This window comes from Carcharodon carcharias, chromosome 2, assembly GCF_017639515.1.
Source record: "Carcharodon carcharias isolate sCarCar2 chromosome 2, sCarCar2.pri, whole genome shotgun sequence".
Lineage (NCBI taxonomy): Eukaryota > Metazoa > Chordata > Chondrichthyes > Lamniformes > Lamnidae > Carcharodon > Carcharodon carcharias.
In genome coordinates, this window is record NC_054468.1 from 218363244 (window position 1) to 218386253 (window position 23010).

The 23010-nt window shown below is 46.8% G+C and overlaps 1 protein-coding gene across 3 annotated transcripts in view; it reads left to right on the forward strand.

Annotated features, from left to right (window-relative positions):
- The window catches only part of crim1 (cysteine rich transmembrane BMP regulator 1 (chordin-like)), a 212504-nt gene that overhangs the window by 176330 nt on the left and 13164 nt on the right, over positions 1-23010 (forward strand). For all 3 annotated transcript variants that reach the window (XM_041215149.1, XM_041215158.1, XM_041215167.1), the window contains 7 exons: positions 1492-1648; positions 6836-6957; positions 12156-12365; positions 14361-14576; positions 16046-16267; positions 18914-19108; positions 21279-21407. In XM_041215149.1, coding sequence (XP_041071083.1) covers positions 1492-1648; positions 6836-6957; positions 12156-12365; positions 14361-14576; positions 16046-16267; positions 18914-19108; positions 21279-21407 — 1251 coding nt within the window. The remainder of the gene's footprint in view (positions 1-1491; positions 1649-6835; positions 6958-12155; positions 12366-14360; positions 14577-16045; positions 16268-18913; positions 19109-21278; positions 21408-23010) is intronic.

Consider the following 23010-nt stretch of genomic DNA (forward strand, 5'->3'; position numbering starts at 1 on the left):
CCAACACAGAGTATCTGGGCATAGAAACATAGAAAATAGGAGCAGGAGTAGGTCATTTGGCCCTTTGAGCCTGCTCTGCCATTCAATATGATCATGGCTGATCCTCTATCTCAACGCTGTACTCCCGCTCTCTCCCCATACCCCTTGAAGCCTTCAGAGTCCAGAAATTTATCCATTTCCTTCTTAAATATATCCAGTGACTTGATCTCCACAGCCTTTTGAGGTAGAGAATTCCACAGGTTCACCACCGTCTGAGTGAAGAAGTTTCTCCTCATCTCAGTCCTAAATGGTCTACCCCTAATCCTGAGACAGTGACCCCTTGCTTTTGCATCCCCCCCCCCCCACCCAGCCAGAGAAAATATTATCCCTGCATCCAGTCTGTCCATCCCTGTCAGAATTTTACATGTTCCAATGAGATCCCTTCTCATTCTTCTAAACTCCAGTGAATACAGGCCTAGTCGGCCCAATCTCTCCTCATAAGTGTATCCTTTTTTTAGGTAAGGAGACCAAAACTGCACACAATATATCTGATTGCTATTTGTGGGACTTCGCAATTCAGAATTGTCTGCCAGCTTTGCCTACAAAAGAAGAGTGACTTATTTTGAAAGTAATTAATTGGCTGTGAAGCACTTTAGGGTGCCTTGGGGACAAAAAAGATGTTCTAGAATTGCATTTTTTTTTCCTTTTTAAGTCCAGGGGCACAGGAACAGCATTGGAACAGATGCCAGGTGCTTACCCACTCAAGTGACAGTGGATTCAGGAGGGATATCCAAACCAAGAGACAGGACGACACTTTATTTTGAAAAAGGGTGGACACCAATCTTAGATTTAAGGGTCCCTCAAGATCCAATTTCCTTAAAGTTATTATACCAAAAGGCAGAGCCCATCCCTAAATTATAACAGCAACTGCACCTCACTTAAGTACTCCATTGACTCTGGGGGCAGGACTTTGCGCTTTGAGTCGGAGCCCCAATATCAGGGTCAAATGGAAGTCACAACCCTGCACTTTGTGGGGAAGAGTCACCCTCAGCGATTTTCCCCGAATTGGTCAATTAGTTGTCGGGGTGGGCTCGCTGCCCAATGCCCAATGAAGGATGCTGGGCAGGCTTGCAAAACTGGGGGCTTAATAGGAGACTCGCCAACACTGAACAAGCAGCGGGATGGAGTGGGCTGCTGACAGTAGGCCATAATAGGTCTTTAAGGGCCCTTAATTGGCTACCCACTGCTCGCAGGCAGGTAGAACTTCTCCCCCCCATATCCCCCCCCCCGGACCCCATCCTGCCTCCGGGTAAATGGCCCTGGGGCAGGATAGTGTGAAGACACCAGCTGGTGTCACAAATATTCGTGTTCACCCACCTCCAGGCTAAACACCCTGCCCCAGGAGTCCTAAGGAAGTGAAAGGCATTGGGTAAATATGTCTTTTTTTCCCTTCTTGCTGTAAATGAAGCTTTGTTAATGCTTAAGTTTAATGTAACCTTGTCTTCTTTCCAGGAGAAGAGCTATGTACAGGCCTCATATCAGGCTGTGGTTTGGACTGCCCCTTCGGCTTACAGACTGATGTACACGGCTGTGAGATCTGCCAGTGCCGCACACGACCAAAGAAATGCAAACCGGTGGTTTGCGACAAGTACTGTCCCTTTGGATACATGTACGTGCAAGTGTTTTCTTACTGTTGTAAAGCTGTAGTTACCAATCCTTACAGAGCATGTGCCTAAATAGGGGTAACTTTCAACTCTGGCAGGGGGCGTAAAAGTGGTGGCATCCACTTGGCTGCATATTAAACACTACACCCTTTAGATTTTTCTACATCTTTTCCTAATTTGGGATGGGTCACAAAATAGGAGTGACAACCTTTTGTTCCAGTTTGTGAAACTGCGAACCATTTGCTGTCTCTTAAACAAGCTTCCATCAGTTTGTAATCTTGCTTCACACTTAACACATCTTGAGGATCCCTCCTCGCATTTCCCCAACATGGAAGACTCACGCTGTTCTGCATGTTTTACATCCGTAAAGCCCTGTAAGTGCTGTACCTTGGATCACAGTTGGAGAAGAAAGTCGCGCTCATACCTAATTGGCTTGTTTTCATTAAACAGCAATAAATCAGAACTAAACGGATCAAGCAATGGTTCGCTGTAGGTATATATATCTCCTTTAGAAAAAAGTAATTTCTTTCTGGCTGCTTCCAGCTGCCAAACTACAAATGTGCTTCAGCAATTCATCTCAAACTGTATTTACAGTAATTGGACTTTGTGGCCTCACAAAGACAATTACACAGAATTCCATCTCAGCAGTAGAGAAATACATTGTGCACTCCATGGCACAATGATTGTAAAATAGTGTGTGCCAACTTAACAGGTGGAATTTAATGCCCTTGAGAGGTTTGTGGCAGGGGGGCATTTAATCGGGCGGGGCCGCTTTCCCACCTTTTCACTGAATAAGTCTGTGGTGGGAAGACTCATGGACACCTTGCCACCTCGCCACCAATTGAAGCCCTTAAGAAGGCAATTAATACCTACTTAAGGTTTTCATCTCACCACTGCTGATACTCACCCATTGGCAGACACCTATTAGAGATCCAGAATTAACAATAATATGTGGCATGTTCCTGTAATTTTCTATGGGATTGTCTCACTGCAGTGTGTTCACTCTCACTGTGGTCTAGCAGCGGGAAGCCCTGCAGGGGTTGGTTGCAGACTTGCCGGGGGGAGGGGGGGTCCTTGTTCAAAGGCACTCAGTGCCTGATCGAGGGATCCAACATCAGGAAAGGGAGGAGAGCCCACTGAGAACAAACTGAGCTCTAGCTGCCAACTTCCCTTCCCCCAAGACCGTGCCCCCCCACCCCCGACCCACCACCTGCCATCACACACACCTGTAGCCTGGGTCCCTTGGCAGTCCTGGACCTTGGGTGGGTGCATTACCAGCTGTCGAGCAGTGAGAGCTGCCGGCCTCTGATTGGTTCTTGATCCTGCGAAGGCCCTCCACTGCCAAGTTAAGTGCCTGATTGGTGCTTAATATGAAGGCCCTGCTGGCAAAGAGAGGATGCAGAGCCCTCATCAGCTCTCAAGACAATGGGTCGGACTCCTGTTGCCTGCATGAAGTTCCACCCAGTTTTCCACTTCTGCAACATCGCCCAACTTCCCCTGTCTCAGCTCAGCTGCTACTGAAAGCCTCATCCACGCCTTTGTTACTTCTAGACTTCACTATTCCAATGCTGTCCTGGCTGGTCTCTCACATTCCTGGCTGGTCTCTCACATTCCACCTTCAGTAAACTTGAGGTCATCCAAAAACTTGCTGCCGTGTCTTAAGATGCACCAAGCCCTGTTCCCCAAAAACCCTTGCGCACACTGGCCTGCATTGATTCCTGGTCAAGCAACACCTTGATTTTAAAATTCACATCCTTATTTTCAAATCCCTCCATGTCCTCGTTCCTCTCTATCTCTATCATCAGCTCCAGTTCCACATTCCAGCCTCTTGGGCACCCTTATTTTAAATCACTCCACCATCAGTGGCCATCTCTTCAGTTGCCCAGGCCCTAAACTCTGGAATACCCTCACTACACCTCTCTACCCTCTTTTAAGATAATCCTTAGAATCTTTTAGACATCTGACCTAATATCTCTTTTTTTTAAATTTGTGGGATATGGACATCACTGGCTGGGCCAGCATCCCTAATTGCCCATGTTAAGAGCGTTTTAAGAGTCAACCATATTGCTGTGGTTTTGGAGTCATATGTAGACCAGACAAGGATGGCAGATTTCTTTCCCTAAAGGGAAAGTAAACCAGATGAGTTTTTACAACAATCAGCAATGATTTTGTGGTCATCATCAGACTAATTCCAGATTTGGATTCAAATTTTACCATCTGCCATGGCGAGACTTGAACCCAGATCCCCTGACCATTACCCTGGGGTCTCTAGAATACTGGTCCAGTGATAACACCACAGTGCTGCTGCCGCCTCCCCCTAATGTGACTTGATGTCATTTTTTGTTTTATAATGCTCCTGTGAAGTGCCCTGGGCTGTATCATTACATTAAAGGTGCTGTATAAATAATAGCTGTTATTGTTATTACAAGCATTGCTTTCGGAGATCCAGAATTACCTATAATATGTGGCATTTTGCTGTTACTTTCTCACTGCAGCAAGATTCACTCTCACTGTGGTCTAGCAGCTATTGCCTTTAACATGCTCCAAGCTTAGAGCTACTGACCTGTAAGCCCCTGATTCTTTATTATTGCCCTGTAATAGCCTCATATCTATGTGTTATTGATGCCCGAGATATAATCAGCCAACTGAGCACACAGTAGGGATGAAACCTGAGACTTGCCTGGTCTGGAAAGATCAGTGCCACACCATGTGGTACATTTACTCTCTGAACCATCACAGGAACATTTCTCTTCTACCAACGAGGCAGAAAGATTTTTTTTTAAATTGTGGATTCCATCAGATCTGCAAAAGAAAGCAAAACATTTTAACAGACATCACTGTTATCAGTGCTCAGATCTCAAGCCATACCTAAGCAGTGTTTTGATAACATCTCAACGTTGAAGTGAATGTCGATGATTTAGGGAGAAGTTAAGATTCGCAGATGCACGAGTAGAAGCCTGAGACAGGGGACACTGGTGTTATACAGCCTTCTCCAAAAAAACATGCTGTTTACAGCAAGCCAGTCGCATTCAAGAATGGTATGTTGGCACGCAGCTCATCTGCAGATGCCATTGCAATCAAGCCCAATCCTGCCCTTCTCCAATGTCAGCGTGCACACTTTTTCTTTTTGCCTGGGTTCACTGGAATTTGATTAGGAGGACAGAAGCAGACTGGTAATCTTACTGGATTAGTACTCCAGAGGCCTGGACAAATGCTCCAGAGCCATGAATTCAAATCCCACCAAGGCAGCTTGGTGTGGTGGGGGGTAGGGGAGTGGGGTGGAGGGGGGGTGTGGTGCAAACTTAAATTCAGTTAATTCATACATCTGGAATAAAATGCTAGTCTCATTAAAAATGATCATGAAACCACGGGGTTGTCATTAAAGACCATCTGGTTTACTAATCTGCCGTCCTTAACCAGTCTGGCCAACACATGACTCCAGGTTCCACAGCAATGTGGTTGACTCTTAACTGCCCTCTGAAATGGCCCATCAAGCCACACAGTTCTATCAAACTGCTACAGTAGCAGCACTGTGGGTGTATCTACACCACATGGACTGTAGCAGTTCAAGAATTTGGCTCACCACCACCTTCTCAAGGGAAATTCAGGATGGGCAAATAACTGCCAGCCTTGCCTGCAATATTCACATCCCAAGACTAAATCACTGAAAGTACTTAAAGAGGAGTTAGGTAGATTTTTGAAATATCGGGGAGTTGAGGGTTATGAAGGGCTGGCACGAAAGAGCAGTTGAGGTCTGGGGCAGATCAGCCACGATCTTACTGAATGGCAGGGCAGGCTTGAGGGGCTGATTGGCCCACTCCTGCTCCTATTTCTTATGGTCTAAGACAAATAATGAAAAAAGAGAGAACGCTGGGTGACCTATCCATCCCTAGTCCAGACCAAAATGAGGAAGCCTGCTGTAAAAAGTTACTGAGCCTGACTGCAAGTGAGCTGGAGTAACACACACAACTGAAAAGGCACAACCACTGAAGTATCTCTATGGCCAAGATATTGAGGTCAGCGAGCGGGGGGCGGGGGTGGGGCCACTTGCCGATGCGGAATGACGCCTGGCAGAACTCCCGACCTCACCCCGCGTCATTTCAGTTTTCAGGTCGGCGGGGTCACAGCCGAATCAGCTGTGCACTCGCCGACCTGTCAACGGCCTATTGAGGCCATTTAAAAAGTAATTAATGGACCTGCCCGTCCAACCTTAAGGTCAGTGGGCAGGCCGGGAGCCTGGCGGGCTTCAGAAAAAGCCTGAAACCTCATCCACGGGCGGGATGAGGTTTCATGAGGCTTTTTAAAAATTTAATAACGGTTTGATTAAAAGTGATGGACACGTCCCAACTCAAGTGACAGTGTCACATGGGGGGACATGTCAGGGAAATTTTATTTTTGCCCCTTTACCATTTTTAGATTTGGCGCCGACCTCCCTGAGGCAGCACTTAGCCTCAGGGAGATGAGAGCACTCCTTCATGCACATGCACATTCCACTGTTTCTAAAGTTTGCACTGGCGGACAGGTGGGTAGCCGGAGGACACAGGTTCAAAAAAAGAGCCAGAAGGGAGATGAGGAGATTTTTACTATACAATGAGTTGTTGCACTGGAATACACTCCATGAAAGCGTGGTAGAAGCAGATTCAATAGTAACTTCTGAAAGGGAATTGGATAAATGTTCAAAAGGAAATATTTGCAGGCCGTTAGGAAAGGGCAGAAGAGCGGAATGAATTGAATAGCTCTTTCAAAGAGCCAGTGTAGACAAGATAGGCCGAATGGCCTCCTGTGATTTAATATTCTGTGTTTCCTCGTTCTCTTTGCTCTTAGCCTTCATTCACCACTGTCCCGTTGAGTTTTGCAACTGAGAATGAACAAGCCCTCCACATGACCATGAAACCTTGTGCTGCCTCATTGTGTCCCAAGACTCCAGACAGAATGGAGCCACCACCTTCCCATCAGCAGCCCGCCCCCCCCCCAAACCACCCTTCATCTTTCACTTGGCGGTATCCAGGCAACAGCAGCGTGAAACCCAAACTGCTTTGTAGCTGAGTTTCTACGGGTAGAAGTTTGAAATTAAGTTCTAAATGCAAGTTGCTCAGACTGGTTTGAAAGATGTTTGTATTACTTAAATTGTAATGGGCAGCTTTTGCTTGTTTGGGAATTACTTTCTTCAATACCTTTTCTTTTAAAAACAGGAAGAACAAACATAGCTGTGATATCTGTCGCTGCAAGAAGTGCCCAGAGCGTCCATGTGACAAGTATTGTCCAATGGGATTCGAACAAGACATTTATGGCTGTCTTATCTGCAAGTGCAAGGGTAGGGGAGCTAATTGCTTTTACCTGACGCATTGAGTTTTTGTCACACTAGGCTTAAGGAAGAAGATAATAATTATCAGGCGCTAATGTGAATCCTATTTCTCTGAGGCCCAAGGAAAATTGTAGTGTCTGTTCTCCTGTTAATTAAGATAGTCATCTTCAGCAAAGGCACCTTTCCTGAAAAGACTTTGATCCTACTCAACTCCCTTAAGCGAACAGGAGAACATAAGCTAATCACTCATACAGGAAAGGTACCCTTTATGTATTGCAGACTGCCTCTCAAGAGGGCCTTGGTGTGCGGGTAAGTGGAAGAGAATTCCAATGAGTGATTCTATCCTGGTTTCAAGGTTTTATTTTAGATTTACTGAGTAAATAATAGGCCTTTTCAGTCGACTCCTAGTTCACCTGCTGAAGTGTCAGAGGCCTGTCCAATGATGGTTCCACTGATTGTGGCATCTTTCATATGCCTCAGCACTTGTGGTATTTTAAGAAGCACCCTAAAGAAAGAGAGGGAGGTCTAGGGAGGGAACTCTAGGGCTTAGGACCCTAGAAGGTACGGCTCTCAATGGTGAAGCGATTAAAATTGGGGAAGCTCAAGAGGTGAGAACTGGAGGAGAACAGAGATATTAGGAGGATACAGGAATAGGATCCAAAGATGAGAATTTTAAAAGTCAAATTGGGAAGTATTTCAACTGCTAAGAAGGCTGGTAATCAAACAGCAGCTTTTTTAAGATTTGCAAAATTCTAAGGAGCTGATACGGTGGAGTGATTAAATAAGTAAAAAGATGATGGTGCAAAACAAAGATCTCCTGGTTATCCTCTGAGCCCTGGTGAAGGTACAAGGGATGTGGGAGCCAGGTAAGGACAGGATCAGAACTCACCTGTGTCACCCTCTGTAGCAATTCAGAACCGTGACTGGGGCAAGGTACTGGAGGGCATTTGGTGTCTGTAGAAAAACGTTCATCATGTGGGAGTTAGTGCTGGTAGGAGATGAGAGAGGAGGTGAAGATGAAGAGATAAATAAAAAATAGGAACTCATCACAGCACAACGTGTGTCCCTGACCTAATTTGATTCTCTCTAAGGAGCCTGGTAACACAGTTACATTAACCACTTCACCTCAAACCATTTGAAACCATTGGAGCTGTCATGAGCAGGAATTTATTTAGGTCATTTATTTAATCAGCGACTCTGTACAAACAGTTGAATTCTTCAACCCATATTTTTTCTTTTGGGGCACATGCGTCTCAGTATTCTAAATTGGATTTTTTTAAAATGGCCTTCTGTTGAATTACCTTATTGGTCTCCAGAAAGCTTCCTGCTTCCAATTTTTTTTTTTATTCTTTCATGTGATGTGGGTGTCACTGGCTAGGCCAGCATTTAGTGCCCATCCCTAATTGCCCTTGAGAAGGTGGTGGTGAGCTGCCTTCCTGAACCGCTGCAGCCCATGTGATGTAAGTACACCCACAATGCTGTTAGGAAAGGAACTGCAGGATTTTGACCCAGCGACAGCGAAGGAATATATAGTTGCAAGTCAGGATGGTGAGTGGCTTCCAGGTGGTGGTATTCTCACGTGTCTGCTGCACTTGTCCTTCTGGATGGTAGTGGTCATGGGTTTAGGGACAATCTAAACTTTGTGAGTTCCCACAGTGCATCCTGTAGATGGTACACACTGCTGCTGCTGTGCGTTGGTGGCGGAGGGAGTGAATGTTTGTGGATGGGGTGCCAATCAAGAGGGCAGCCTATTATCCAGTTGAGTGCTGCAGGTGAATTCAAGTTGGAGACAGGACTGGACTCAGTTGTGATGCACTTCTGATTCAATAATATTGCCAGTGCTAACTCTCTGAACTTACACGCGAAGAGTGGCTACATGGATTAAATAGCAGAGGGAAGCCAGCACCTCTTTAACACAAGAATGTAAGAAATTGGAGCAGAAGTAGCCCACATGATCCCTTTCGCCTGCTCACCATTCTGTAAGACCATAGCTGATCTTCTACACCCATCCACTTTACTGCCCTGTCCCAATATCTCCTGATTCCCTTAGTTCACAAAAATTTAACAATCTCAGTTTTGGACATATATTCAGCAACTGAGCATCCACAACTTTCTGGGCTAGAGAATTCTAAAGATTCACAACTCCCTGGGTGAATAAATTTCTCATCCTCTCAGTCCTAAATTGTCGACCCCTCATCCTGAGATTATGAACGATAGTTCGTAGAACCTCCAAAACGTTATCCCAAGGAGGAAGCCCCTTTGGGGGCTGGGGGAGGAAGTAATTGTGCGGAACAGAAGTTTAATTATTCTTGTTGCTTTTATTCATTATTTTTTTTTCTCAGACACATCACTTACGCAGGTGTATTTTTCAGTGAGTAAGGAAGTGTTTTCTTTTCATTTTTGGACTCACGAGCAGGCATGTCCTAAACGGTGGCATTCTGTCCTCCAAATGTCATTGTAATAGAAAGAGCCAGTGCAGAAATGTGTTGAGCAGGCAGATGTCCAGCTGTGACTTCTCAGTAGGAGAAACATTGGGCTATTTGGATAGAGCTATTTAATCGAGCAATTGATTTCAGCAAGTTATTTGTCACCATAATCACTGGGGAACTGACCTGGAGTTTCCTGGGCTTCTTAGCCGAACATTCAGCAGTTCCAAGAGTTTCTTCCCAGCAATGGCTGACTTGAAGTCACCCACGTGAAAGGGCTTGCAAAGTTTTATAGTATTATGCTGCACAGTTATAGGTAAAATCCTTATGATCAAGTTTAATCCCCAGTAGATGGATGAGTCTGACTCAGGTGAGAAGGGAAAATGTTAAGAATTTCAAACAGGATCCCAAAATGCCTCAAACACAATTTTAGTAGAAGCGGCAGGCAATCAATCCACTCTCAGGACACGGGTTGATCATTCAGACCTGTTTAAGGAGGCTGTGGGCCTCAGGAAACAAGTCAGGTTAAAAAAAAAAGAGGCAGGAAAGGCATAAGGTAAAATTACTTTATTGCACTGCTTGTGGGCTAAGAGGAGCAGGCGTTTTTCCTCCAGCCTCATCAGGTTAAAACTTTAAACTCACCACCACCATCACCTGCACAGTCTCCTTGCCCCTGATAACCGCCCCGACCACCTCATAATCACCCCATTTGCTCCCCATGACCTGCATCTGACCCTCCCACAGGCCCCTGAGATCTCTCCCACAACTGCCCCATACCTCCCCGCCCCACGCACACACACCCCATCCAACTTACCTGCTCTTTGGAGCCACAGCTTTACCCACTAAGACACAAGCACACCAGTAAGACAAGCTAGGTGTCAGGTGGGGAACCTGGATAAAACAATTCAAATACAGTTAAATCTCCATGGCGATGGGAGAAACCTGCGCTTCCAAATTTCCTCATTGTAAATCCTCCCCTGCCCATTTCCTCACTCCAAAACCACACCTCAATGCAAGTGCTATATATTTGTTTGTCCTCATATGCCTGGATGCTACTGAGCTAGATTACCTGGGTGGCAGCATCAAACACGTTGATACTCCAGTCTCACTCTGGGTCAGTGGTGCCCATGGTGAGTCTATATTCTTGGCTATGCCTCCATGGGGGAGATGTCAGGCAGGAATCTTTCCACCACAGTAAGGGATAAAATCATGCCAGTAAGTCCAGCAAGTAGCCGCGGTAAGTCCAACGTTCAACCCCTGGTCAGTCCTGAGTTAGCCAATTTCAACCAAGGTAGCAAGGTGAAACTCCCAAGTTTGTGTTGGTATCCAAATTAGATATGGGAAATCAGCCCGGATTTCCACTCCTGATCAGTGTCCACCAATCACTAGTAGTGTGGAAATGTCAGCGGAAAAGAGGATCAGGCCCTACCGTAAATACAAGGTAAACGATGGCCATTTTGATGAGTTATCAGAGGGAAACCAGCGCTTATGAAACCATACTCCAGAAACTGTGTCCTAGAAAGAGATTCTAGGTGGCAGAGTGGGTTAAACAGTGCATTTTAATCTGTGAGCCAAATTGAGCCCAGATTGACAGGATGAAAGTCTTCTCTGGTTGCAAGGATTCCATAGAATCATAGAAAAGCTCAACCCATCAAGTGTGTACCAGCTCGTTCAAAGAGTAATCCCGTTTATCCCACTCCCCTGCTCTTCCCCATCTTCCTGCAATTTTTTTCTCTTTCAAATAGCTATCTAATTCCTTCGTGAAGGCTACCATTAAATCTGAACCCTGCCAGGCAGTTCATTCCAAACCCTAACTACTCGTTGTCTAAAAGATTTTTCCTTCTGTCACCTCAGGTTCTTTTGCTAGTCACCTTAAATCTGTGCCCTCTGCCTGTCGACCCATCAACCATTGGAAACACTTGCTCGGTATTTACATCATGTGACAGGAGGTCATGTAGTCTCAATCCAGCTCCATGTGGACATGGTCCTGCAATATGACCCGCTGTTCGTTTGATGCTAATTTAGAATCTCACTCAAAGACCTCTGATGTGGTGAATGGAAGAAATGTCATATTGTCTTAAGAAATGTCATTAAGGGTTGAGGTATATCGTTAGGGAAGAATAAAGGAAACCTTTTGGCTCAGTTGTTAGCACTCTCATCTCTGAGTTATGGGTTCAAGCCACTCCACTTGAGCACGTAATCTAGGCTGGCACACTCTAGTGTGGCATGAGGGAGCGCTGCAGTGTTGGAGGTGTATTTTTCCAGATGAGGTGTTAAACTAAAGTCCCACCTTACTATTTCAAAGAAGAGCCAGGGGAGTTATCACCGGTGCCCTGGTCAATATTTGTCCCTCAATTAATATCACTGAAAACAAATGATCTGGTCACATATCTCATTGGGGTGTTTGTGGGATCTTGCTGTGTGCAAATTAGCTGCCATGTTTCCTACTTTATAACAGCGATGGCACTTCAAAAGTGCTTCATAGGCAGTGACGTGCTTTGGAACTTTCTGAGGCTATAGAAGGCATCATATCGATTTAAGTTGCTTTTTAATGCAATGTTAAGATTTCACGGAGTATTGTTCTCCTTTTGGTTTGGAAACAGAGCAGCCATGATCTAATTGAATGGAGGAGCAGGCTTGAGGAGCTGAATGGTCTGCTCCTATTCCTGTGCACAAAGTCACAATGGGCCTGCTCAGGTGTAAGAAAAAGCCATATGGTTAAGAGGGAGGGACAGCCCTACACAATGACTAACTCTCGTTTGTCCAATTCTCAATATCTAGATGTGCCCACAACCATCATGCCACCGGTCAAAACTGGCTCGTGCTTGTCCATGGATGGGCGACGACATGAGAGTGGCGAGAGTTGGCACGACGGTTGCCGTGAGTGTTATTGCTACAGTGGGCGAGAGATGTGCGCCCTCATCACCTGCTCCGTGCCCAACTGTGGAAATCCTACCATCCGCCCTGGACAATGCTGTCCATCATGCCCAGGTAATCAGCACTTAACTAACCCCTCACTCCCTCTCCTTCCCCGCACCCCCCCCCCTGCCGACCCTGTATATATAGTGGGGCAGAGGTGGGGCTATTTTATTAACGTGGGCCCTTAGTAAGGGCTTGCCTCTGACCGGTGCACTTTACTGCACAGAAAGAGGTCATTCAGACCACCACATTTTGGCTGGCTATCAGAAAGAGCCCTTAACTGTGGAACAGGAACATTTTTTTGTGTTTGGTAAAATTTATTCTGAGTATTAACTATTATTAATAAGACTCTCAGCATTGTAGGCTTGTGCTAAACCTAAAATGTCAGGGTCACTGAGCACCGGCTATGCATAAATGTTAATCCAATATGCCAAACGCATAGATTAATTTTAGAGGATCCTTTGCTGTGTTGGTATCACTGAAGTTATCTTGTTGAGTCCAGCTTTGAAGCTTGTTCAGATAATCATTAGCTGGAGTTTGCCATTAATTGATAGTAAAACACTGCACTAATTGAAGAGTGGGTAAACGCATCATGCCATGTGATACTAAAACAGATTTTATACTAACACAGTTTTAGATTGTGTTCCAGAAGTCCAGCTTCAGTGACATACCTTCATCATTTACTGTTACATCTAGCTTCCTTATCCCAGCAGCAAGACACACAGCCCCATGATAAACTGGGGAAAGGAAAATAAGGATAAAAATAGAATAAGAAAGCCCAGAGCACAATTTTCACCCCCCCCCCCCCCCCACCCCGCCCCAGTGGGGCAAGAATGGAGTCAGGCGGGCGTGCAATTTTACATCACCAGCCTGGTACCAGTTTATCGGCACCATCCCACCCCTGAGCCATTTTCCCAGAGGCAAGATCAGGCGCGGGAAGGTTACCTACCCGCCAAGCGGCGAGTAGCCAATTCAAGTCAGTCCATGGCCAATTATCAGAGGTTGACTGGATTATTCCAGCCAGCCTGCAGACCCCACCCTCCCCAGCACCGGGAACTAGTCAGTTTCCTGAAAGTGGCCTCCCAACAGCCGAATGAGAAGGATGGAGGAGCCCTCTCTCGTATCTGAAAAGACAGCCTGTTGCTTCCACCATGCTGGAGCACCTTCTGATGGTCCTCTGGCTTTGAGAGCTCACCCACCATCCTTAAATGGACGGTGAGTGGTCCTCTGGCCACCAGTTAACCTTTTCGGGGAACATCGTTGCCAGGTGACTTATTTCCCACAAAGTATGGGGTCAGGACCCCTACATCAGTGTGATAACAGCTTACATGTGGTAAAGCAAAGGGAAGGGCTGTTTTGTTTTCTTATCCCTAGCCCAGGAGCATGAAGACCTGTTCACCCAGGCTGGGATCAGCAAAGTCTGCACAGTCTAGGAATAGAACCTGGAACTTTCCAGATCCATGTTTTTGTTTGGGAACGACCTAACAAAGAGCCAGCACAGGCATGAATGGGCCAAATGGCCACCTACTATTTTGTGGATTATATTGGACATTGAACCTCTGCGTTGAGCCATCTATTGTCCATCAGCTTCTGCCACTTCGTCACCGCCTCTAATTTCACCTGTTTAGGGACATTTCAGAGTAATGAGCTTTAAACCAAAATGCAGAGAGTTAATGGTACTGTGTCCCATTATATTACAATGATATGATAGTATTGATAAGCATATTAAAGAAATAACCAACTGATGATAAAGTACAGCCTCACTCAGTGCTGTAAAGGAATTCATTTCTCCCTCTGATATATTACAACTTTTTAATTCATAAATTGAAAGAAATCACAGCACAAAAGGAAGCCATTCATCCTGTACCTGTGTAGTGCTGGCTTTTCAGTCTGGCTTATCGGTTCAAATTGCTTTTCTCCGCCCTTTCTTTGTATCTTTTAATATTCTTCCCTTTTGAACAGTTCCCTTTCAACTGATATTAATAGTCGCGGTCTCAATTGTCGCTAGTGGTAAAGCATTCCAGGTTCTGATAACCTGTGTGACTAAATTGTTAACTGTGTTCTCAGAGGACTCTGGCCTTTGGAAGCCCGAGCTAAGTGATACATCAATCTGCCACGCTCCTGGCGGTGAATATTTTGTGGAAGGAGAGACCTGGAACATCGATTCCTGCACCCAATGCACATGCCACAGCGGCCGTGTGCTCTGTGACACCGAGGTCTGCCCGCCCATCCTCTGCCAGAATCCCATCAGGACTCCAGACTCATGCTGCCCGCAGTGCCCAGGTACGTTTAACAACAAGCTGAGCGACAACTTGCATTTATATAGCGACCTTGATGTATTAAGACCTCCCAAGGCGCTTCACAGGAGTAACCAAACGAAGATTGACACACTGCTTCAAAAGGAAGCGATCACAGCAGAGGACGTGAGAGGGGTTTGTGGGAGGGCTCTGGAAGAATATGACAAGAAGAAGAGAGGTGGGGGAGGAGGCTCGTATGGAGCATAAAGCATTTGGGCTGAATGGCCTGTTTCTGTGCTGTATGTTCTGTGTAATTTTATAGAGCGATTTCATCTGCCCTAAGAAACATGAGTAAGCACTGCTGCCATTTTGAGCAGATACCTCAGGAGACTGGCCCCTGTCCCTGCTGTCCCGGTCATCTGCTTGGCCTTGGCTTTAACCTTATTGTTGCAGTTTCTCTGCCAGATTCCCACTTCCTTGACCTGTGGCATGGTAGTTAAAATGGCTGCTGTTCCTACCTGTCCTCCTCAGCGCAGGTGGACCTTCTCCAGAGAGATTATTGAGGGGTTTCAGTTGTGCTCAGGAACTTGGGCAAACACCACCGAAATTTCGACTTGACATATATCAGCTGGGAGTTCAGTACAGGACCTCACTTGTAAGTGCATCCTTTGGATGAAGTGTTTTTTTCATTCATCTGAATTGGACTAAAGTGACCTCTACAGAACTAAATGAATGTTTACTTCACATTTACAAATTATTAACTTATGGAATTATACTGCCAATTAGCACATCAAATACCGATTTCACTGAACCATAAATCGATCTGTGAGTTGAAGTTCCTGGTTTAGTGCTGAGGCAGAAGGCCAATGAATATAGCCCAAGCAGGTCATACACTTGAAAGGACAGTATTTATTGGGCTGAATGGCCTCTCTCTTGACCGAATCTTTTTACTATTTACTAGACCATTACCAACATTACTTAAAAAAACAAGATTATTTGGTCAACATCACATTGCTGTTTGTGGGATCTTGCTTTTCTCCTCACTCACTTACGGGATGCGGGCTTCGCTGACTGGGCCAGCATTTATTGCCAATCCCTAATTGCACTTGAGAAGGTGGTGGTGAGCTGTCTTCTTGAACCTCTGCAGTCCATATGGTGTAGATACAGTGCTGCGTGCAAATTGGCTGTTGTGTTTCTTACATTTGTTGTAACGCATATTAGGGCACCCTGACTCTGTGAAAGGTGCTATATAAATACAAATTCTTTATTTCTGTCCCTCAGGAGCCTGTTTTGTGCTGTGTTATTTGTCTAATCTATTCCTTGTGGTAGTGAGTTCCACATTTTAAACAGTCGCTGAGTAAAGAACTTAGTTTACACATGGGACCCTGGTTTAAACACGTCAGCATTTTACTTAACGCAACAAGTCCACTTGTCAATAATATTCAATTTGGAGGAGTGGGGAAGTTGACTTCATTTTAATCTCTCACTAAATTGGTATCTATTCTGCTCACACAGACGAACCCCTTCAGCCTCTGTCACCAAGCAACCGAACTATGCCTGGTTACTGCAAGAACGAGGAGGGTGATATCTTCTTGGCAGCTGAATCCTGGAAGCCAAACGTGTGCACCAGCTGCATTTGCATGGAGGGCGTCATCAGCTGCTACTCAGAGTCGTGTCCAGCTGTGACCTGTGCCCGGCCTGTCCTGCGGAAAGGGCAGTGCTGCCCTTACTGCATTGGTGAGTAATAGCGCTGAAGAAATGGAGGGAGCAAAGGAAAATGGCATGCCGTTCTCCATCAGGAGACGGCCCATCTGCTTTTGTTGGGTACACATTTCAGCTGTCTGCTATCCAGGGCATATTGATTCAGCTCGAGTACGCAATGGCTCCTGTCAAATTCACCACCGGAACTTCCGGGGCTTCTCTCCTGCAATCTCCCTCTCTTGCCTTTATGGCCGACCTCTGGGCAGATGAGGAATGCACAGGGTAAACCCATCTCGAAACAAATGAAGGAAAAATTTGAGCAAAGTCACTCCTGCCCTGCTCTCCTGAACCTCCCAAGACTTCTCTGCTAACACAGCTAATGAGGGCCGATGGAACACATGCATCAGCAGAGAGGTCCTGGGAGCTACTAGCTGCTGTGTTTGCACTATGGGCAAACTCTCTTCCTTTATTATTTAATGCATCCAAAATGAGGAACAAAAGGACAGCAAAATCCATAGCGCCCCGCTCTAACTCCTGTTATAGCCCAGTATTAACCCACAGCTTGGCCATTAAGGCTGAGGCCCCAGTCTTTGTCCCCTGAGACACACGCCTCCTAACGCAACTGAAGCTGTTACTCAGATGTGCCAGCTGCGACCAGCTCTAGTTGGACGTGTGAGGCATGGTATTTTCTCCTGAAGCTGGGCTGGTGCTGGGGAGAACATCACCTTTCAGGTGATTATCACCACATCTCTCCTGCTGCCCAGCCGCAGGGCCTGCGGCATTCATTATCTGCATTTTGCCTGTACAAGCCCCAATCCACCAGAGTTCAACATCACTGAAACCAGCTTCTGTTGTTATAAATTGATTATTAACATTTCAGCATCATTAGAGGCACTCGTGTATTCAGATAATTATCAATAATATAACCAAAAAGGCAGTGGGAAATTAGCATCACCTCACAAAACTGCAAGGAGTAATTCATTCTTCTCCCAAATTCATCCTGCTTATAAAATTAACCTGATTGTTTAATTTATACATTAGAATAAATATAACAAAGCATGAACCATCACTCCCACCCCCTCCAAAAACCCTTATCTATTTCATTTTGGTGGTATTCTAGTGAAGGTGACAATAGTTCTGAGTTCATTCTTACACAGTCCCAAGTTAGTAAGGGCACTTTCAACCTGGTCATTTCTATGATTCAGCCAATTCATCCTCACACACTGTACATTCCTCTAACCCCTCACCCACTCCTCTAAACCTCATTCACTCCTCTTACCCCTCACTCACTCTTCTAACCATCACAGACTCCTCCAAACCTCATTCACTCCTCCAACACACACCCACTCCACTTACCTCGTCACTCATTCCTCTTACTCCCTTACACACTCCACTTAATGCCGTAGCTATCTTCACACTGTGGAGTTCTTGCTCCCTCTAGTGACAAGCTGCAACTCACTGGCATGAAGAGCGAAATTACAGACAGTTGCTCGGTCATACAGAACGTGAGTATTGCTGGGAAGAGAGACATGTTTTCGAAGCTTTTCATCTTGCGCTCATCAGGACAAATGCAAGAATACCAAGTTTCAAATGTTGTGATCACGTGACAAAAATCTTCCACAACCTGTGTCTCTTTTCAGCAACAACATTACAGCAACTCCTTGCTAGCATCTTTTCATTTTCCCCTTTTCACCTTATCCTGGGTGTACCCTGCCAGAAGTACTTCCAATGAGATTGTGAGCTTTACTGATCTGTTGCTCTGTGACAGTGCTATCAGTGCCAGGCAATCAACCCTCATGGTACGCGAAACAACCTGAACTGTCTGATTTCATTTCACACAATATTTTATGTGCTAAAAAACAGTCCAGGCCTTCCCAGTAGCTCCGTATCAATTAAAGTGACCGTGAAACAGTTGTATTGTGGTAAAAATCCAACTGGTTCCCTAAGAGAAAGAAAGCTGCTGTCCTTATCCAGTCTGGTCTTTACATGGCTCCAGTCCCACAGCAATCTGGTTAACTCCTGATTCCCCTCTGAAATGGCCAAGAAAGCCGCTCAGTTGTCGCAAACCACTCTCAGCCAGTCAAATACAAGTCCCACCATTTCAGAGCACCCCAAGGATGGCCAATAAATATCAGCCTTACCAGTGATGCACTCATCCGGAGAACGACATGTTTAACAGGTTTTATAAGCCAGTCTGGCCAGGTAGATCCAGAATTTGATCATCAAGACTGCTCGTGAAGATGCCTACATCTAATGATAAATGCTAGTGAGCTGAGGGTGGGGAAGAAAAATCAGCCAGCTCTAACAATGTCTGGGGGGGAGGCGGTGATGTTGGTGGGGGCAGGCACTGTTTTAAGGGATTAAAATGTCCCAAGTTACTTACCAGTTGTTTGCTCAGTAGACAGGCAGCTGGCGATGGACTGCAGTTGCCGGAGAGGAAACAAAACTCTTTAAAGTAGTATTTCTGTGACTGAAAAATGGATGAAGCACTGTGGTGCCCAGATTGGGAGCTTGATGAGGATGAAGCTGCTTTAGTTACTGTTCTCGTCAGAATTCACCATTCGAACTGAAACACTTTGCCACTGCAGGTCCTGTCAGTGAGTGGAGGATGATTAAATGATTGCTCACCCACAGCCTAACTATGCTCCTCTCTTTTTCCCTACTTCCTTCGCCCTTCAACAGAGGAGAGCATCCCAAGTAAGGTGGTGTGTCACTTCAATGAAAAGACTTACGCAGACGAGGAGAGATGGGACATCGACAGCTGCACCCACTGTTACTGCCTACAAGGACAGACCCTCTGTTCAACAGTCAGCTGCCCTCCGCTCCCCTGCCTGGAGCCTGTCTACGTGGATGGAAGCTGCTGCCCTGTCTGCCCAGGTAATTGGAGGGCAGCCAGCTTGTTATAATTTCCAGGACAGAGAGAGAGAGAGGGCACCTCCATCTCTCACTGCATCCTAGTGCACACAGATCAAGTGTCTTTTCCCCTAATTTATTTTTATCCACAGTTAATGAAGAGCATCTGCTTTGTACAGACCCATTTGGCTTTCAGAATAAAATGCAGGAAGTGCTGCTGTTGAATCTCTGACTCCAGCGAGCAGCTCACTTTCCCTCCACTCCTGAAAGATAACTCTGCAAATCATCCTCTCATCCTACTTCAGCTTCCCCAACAGGCACCCAACACACTCTACCCCACCCCAACCAACCCTTACCACCACCACCAACCCCCCACAATACACACTCTATCCTCCAGTCAATCCTGACCCTTAGCAACACACACTCTACCCCACCCCCAATCAACCCTTACTCCCCCCCCACAATACACATTCTACCCCACCCCCAATCAACCCTTACTCCCCCGCCACAATACACATTCTACCCCACCCCAACCAACCCTTACCCCTCCCACAATGCACATTCTACCCCACCCCAACCAACCCTTACCCCCTCCCTCACAACACACACTCTACCCTCCAGTCAATCCTAAACCCTAACAACACACACTCCACCCCCCCCCCCAAATCAATCGCCCTCAACATTACACATTCTACTCCCCAACAACAATGCACACTATACCCCACAATAGGCTCCCCAACAGCACACACTTTACCCTCCCCTATTCAACCCGTATGCGCCCCCCCCAGAACACCCCCTCTGACCCCTAATCAATCCACCCCCCCAACACTCATTTTTTCCCCCTGTCAACCCTCACCTCCCATCCCCCCATAAACACACACTCTACCCTCCCCTGAATCACAGCACTCCACAATGACACACACCCTAACGACCACACCACCCCCCCCTCCACAAATGAACATTCCAATCCTCACCCCTATAACACCCTCTGCCCCAGGAATCACCTCCTGCCCTTCACCAGGAACACACCCTCACAGAGATACCCCCATCACCTGCAATGCCCCCCCCCCACGGACGACACCCACACCAAGCAGCAGCCTCCTGCTCAGCTTTGCCCCCATCTGAGCAACATACATCCCACTTCCTTCGACCAACTGCTCCCACCCCGCCCATCAGTGCCTCACAACCAGAACTGTCCCCCTTCACCCTTACACGTAGACAACATAACGCCCTGCCACCCCACACACTTGCAGTCCTAAACACTACAAATGATAGATAAACTGACTTTGGTGACATGATAATAAGGAACAAATCTGTAAGACACTCGTGTAATTTCTGTCTGTTGCCTCGACGAATGTGCTGGTGTTTATTTAAAACTGTTTCTCTTCCCCCCCCCCCACCACCACCACCACCACCACCACCTCCAGCTGACTAAAAAGTCAGTCAGGAGCCCGCTCACCATAAAGCCGGCAGCCCTGCAGCCATTTTATATTCAGCAGTGGTGTTAATTGGCTAAAGGCAAAACTCCAACCCCCATCTGGAGAGGAGGTCTCGCCATAAGAGGGCTGTAATCGCAGCAGCCTCCAGGCTTGAGCGGTGGCCACTGCTGGGACTACAGCCAGTCCCCGAACAAGAGGAGGCTATGGAAGCCAGGCTGAACTTAAGTCCAGGATATCGGCATAGCCTGGTTACCAGGGCCCCTGCGACCCTGCAAGGGGTGGGGGGGCTTGCAAGGGAGGTCAGGGGCTGGGCTTGAGAGGCTATGGAAGAGGATTAAGGGGAGGGGTATGACCTGGGTGGAGAGTTGGGGGTGCGAATTCCTCCGATGGGCACAAGGGTACCCCCAGAAGCGGTGTGTGTTCCCCACCCCCCCCCCCGCTTCTTACCCAATACCAGCTTGGCTAGTAAAATCTACCAAGGGCAGGATGCGGCACATAAGTGGCCACTTAAGAGCCTCGATAGGCCCAAGGGTGAGGCAGGGCCGCGCACTGATCTTCAAGTGCACCCCTTGCCTTCAAACAGGCCGGCGGAGGACCGTCCAATCCAGCCCATGGATTCATTCCATGCAGCATTCCTGGGTATATTCCTGCCAAAATACGACAGTAAATATCCAATCTACACAAGTGTTAACTTACAGGAGGACCAAAGTCATTCACAAATGTCTTTCATTCTGCCTTGCTCTCTCCCCCTTTAGACCTGTACATGCCGGAGCCCACCAACATCCCCATCGAAAAGTTTGACCCGAGGGGAGAGATTGAAGTGGAAGCCCCTTTCTGGCCAACGCCCAGTGGAAATGAAATTCCCGCACACCTTCGGAATGACGGTAAGTGAAATGGGCATTTCACTCTAGGCGACACACGTCCACTCTTTATAGTGTTTTACCTCATACATTTGCTATGATTCTTTTCTTTGTTAAATGACCCTTTAGTGCCCAGAAAGTAGAACTGGGAGTGGATCAGGAGGACAGATCAATCAATATTGATGCTGCTAACATTTTGGGTACACAAGTTCAGATTGTCCCACAGTGTAAATAATATGATGAATTGATTCCATCATGCACACCGTAGTTTTGACACAGTATGGAGTGTGCAATTGTTATGATTATAGCACGTTATTGTCGTTTTTCAATTATTCTCTTTCACTTTTTTTTTGCCATCTATTTTTCTTCATTGACACCTTCCTTTCAGCTCCTGAAAGTGTCCATTCAATGCAGGGGAGTAGGTCAGTTTCATAGCAGCCAATGACTCTCCAGCACCTCAATCCATGTTTCTGCTCCAAGAGTCAGCAGCAGAGCACCTCGGGAGTTACTTTTATGGGAGACACCCGATTAAGAGGACGACTCTGGGATTGCCATCCAATTAGGGACATCAAGCGGGTTGTGGAGGCCGGAGGGCGAGTTGGCCCATGAGACTGCAAGGCCGGCTGTCCAGCAGCCTTCACTGTGTGTGCAGCGAGAGTGCTGCAGGAGTCCATGGTGTGGCAGAGGGCTGGGCACAGTGGAGGAGGGAAAGGGCTGGAGGCCACAGCCGCCACTCCCTCACCACCAGCACTGATTCATGCTGCAGCCTCCAGGAGATTGGAAGGAAGTTGCAAAGCCCTTGCCTGCCGAGGACCCCAGGCTAGTCAATTTGCATCCTAAGTTTTGAATTATTTGTCCTGACCCTCCAAACACCCGCTCTGCACGCACCTCCTGTTACCCGACGAGCTGCAACGCCGGTAAAACCTCGCTTACACTGGAAAATTGCTGCTCATCGGTTGCTGATGAGCCTCAGTTGACTTCCCACCGCTGCCGGTGGGTTGCCATCACCGCGCTGAAGCTGTCTCCGGGCAGAGCAACACGAGGCAGTAACGTGCCGGGAAACTGGCACAACCTCTTTCCCCGTGACATTCCAGGCACCAACCTCCGGCGGGATGTTTGACCACGGTGGGCATTGCAGCCACCCTGACAACGCACCAGCACCCTCCAGGAGATTTGCTTGATAAGTCCCCAAGAACAGCGATGGCAATCAGTTTTCTCCCACCTAATCCAAAAGCTACTCGCATAGCCCACATGGGGGGGATAGTGACTCTTGCCAGAAGCATGTCCTTCCTGAATAAACCATGCACTGAAAAGTGAGGGGTAGGCAGGAGGGAAATCTACACTTCAGCAAGGAGTCAGCGGTTGCAGGAGAGGGTTAATAATTGAGGATGACTTTTTATAAATATTTAAAGAGGTGTTGTGACCTACGACAAATTGAAAATTGTTCCTTCTAATGCATCTGCTTATGTTCACCATGAGGTAATGTTAATGTGGGCAATAATTTGTGAATGCTGGATTTACTTACCTGTGAGAAAGCCCGTAAAATTCACTAGCATCCGAGAGGGTTCCAGAATCATGGCCTGCTCAGTAAACCAGTAATGCAATGCCCTTTATCATTCAGCAGTTC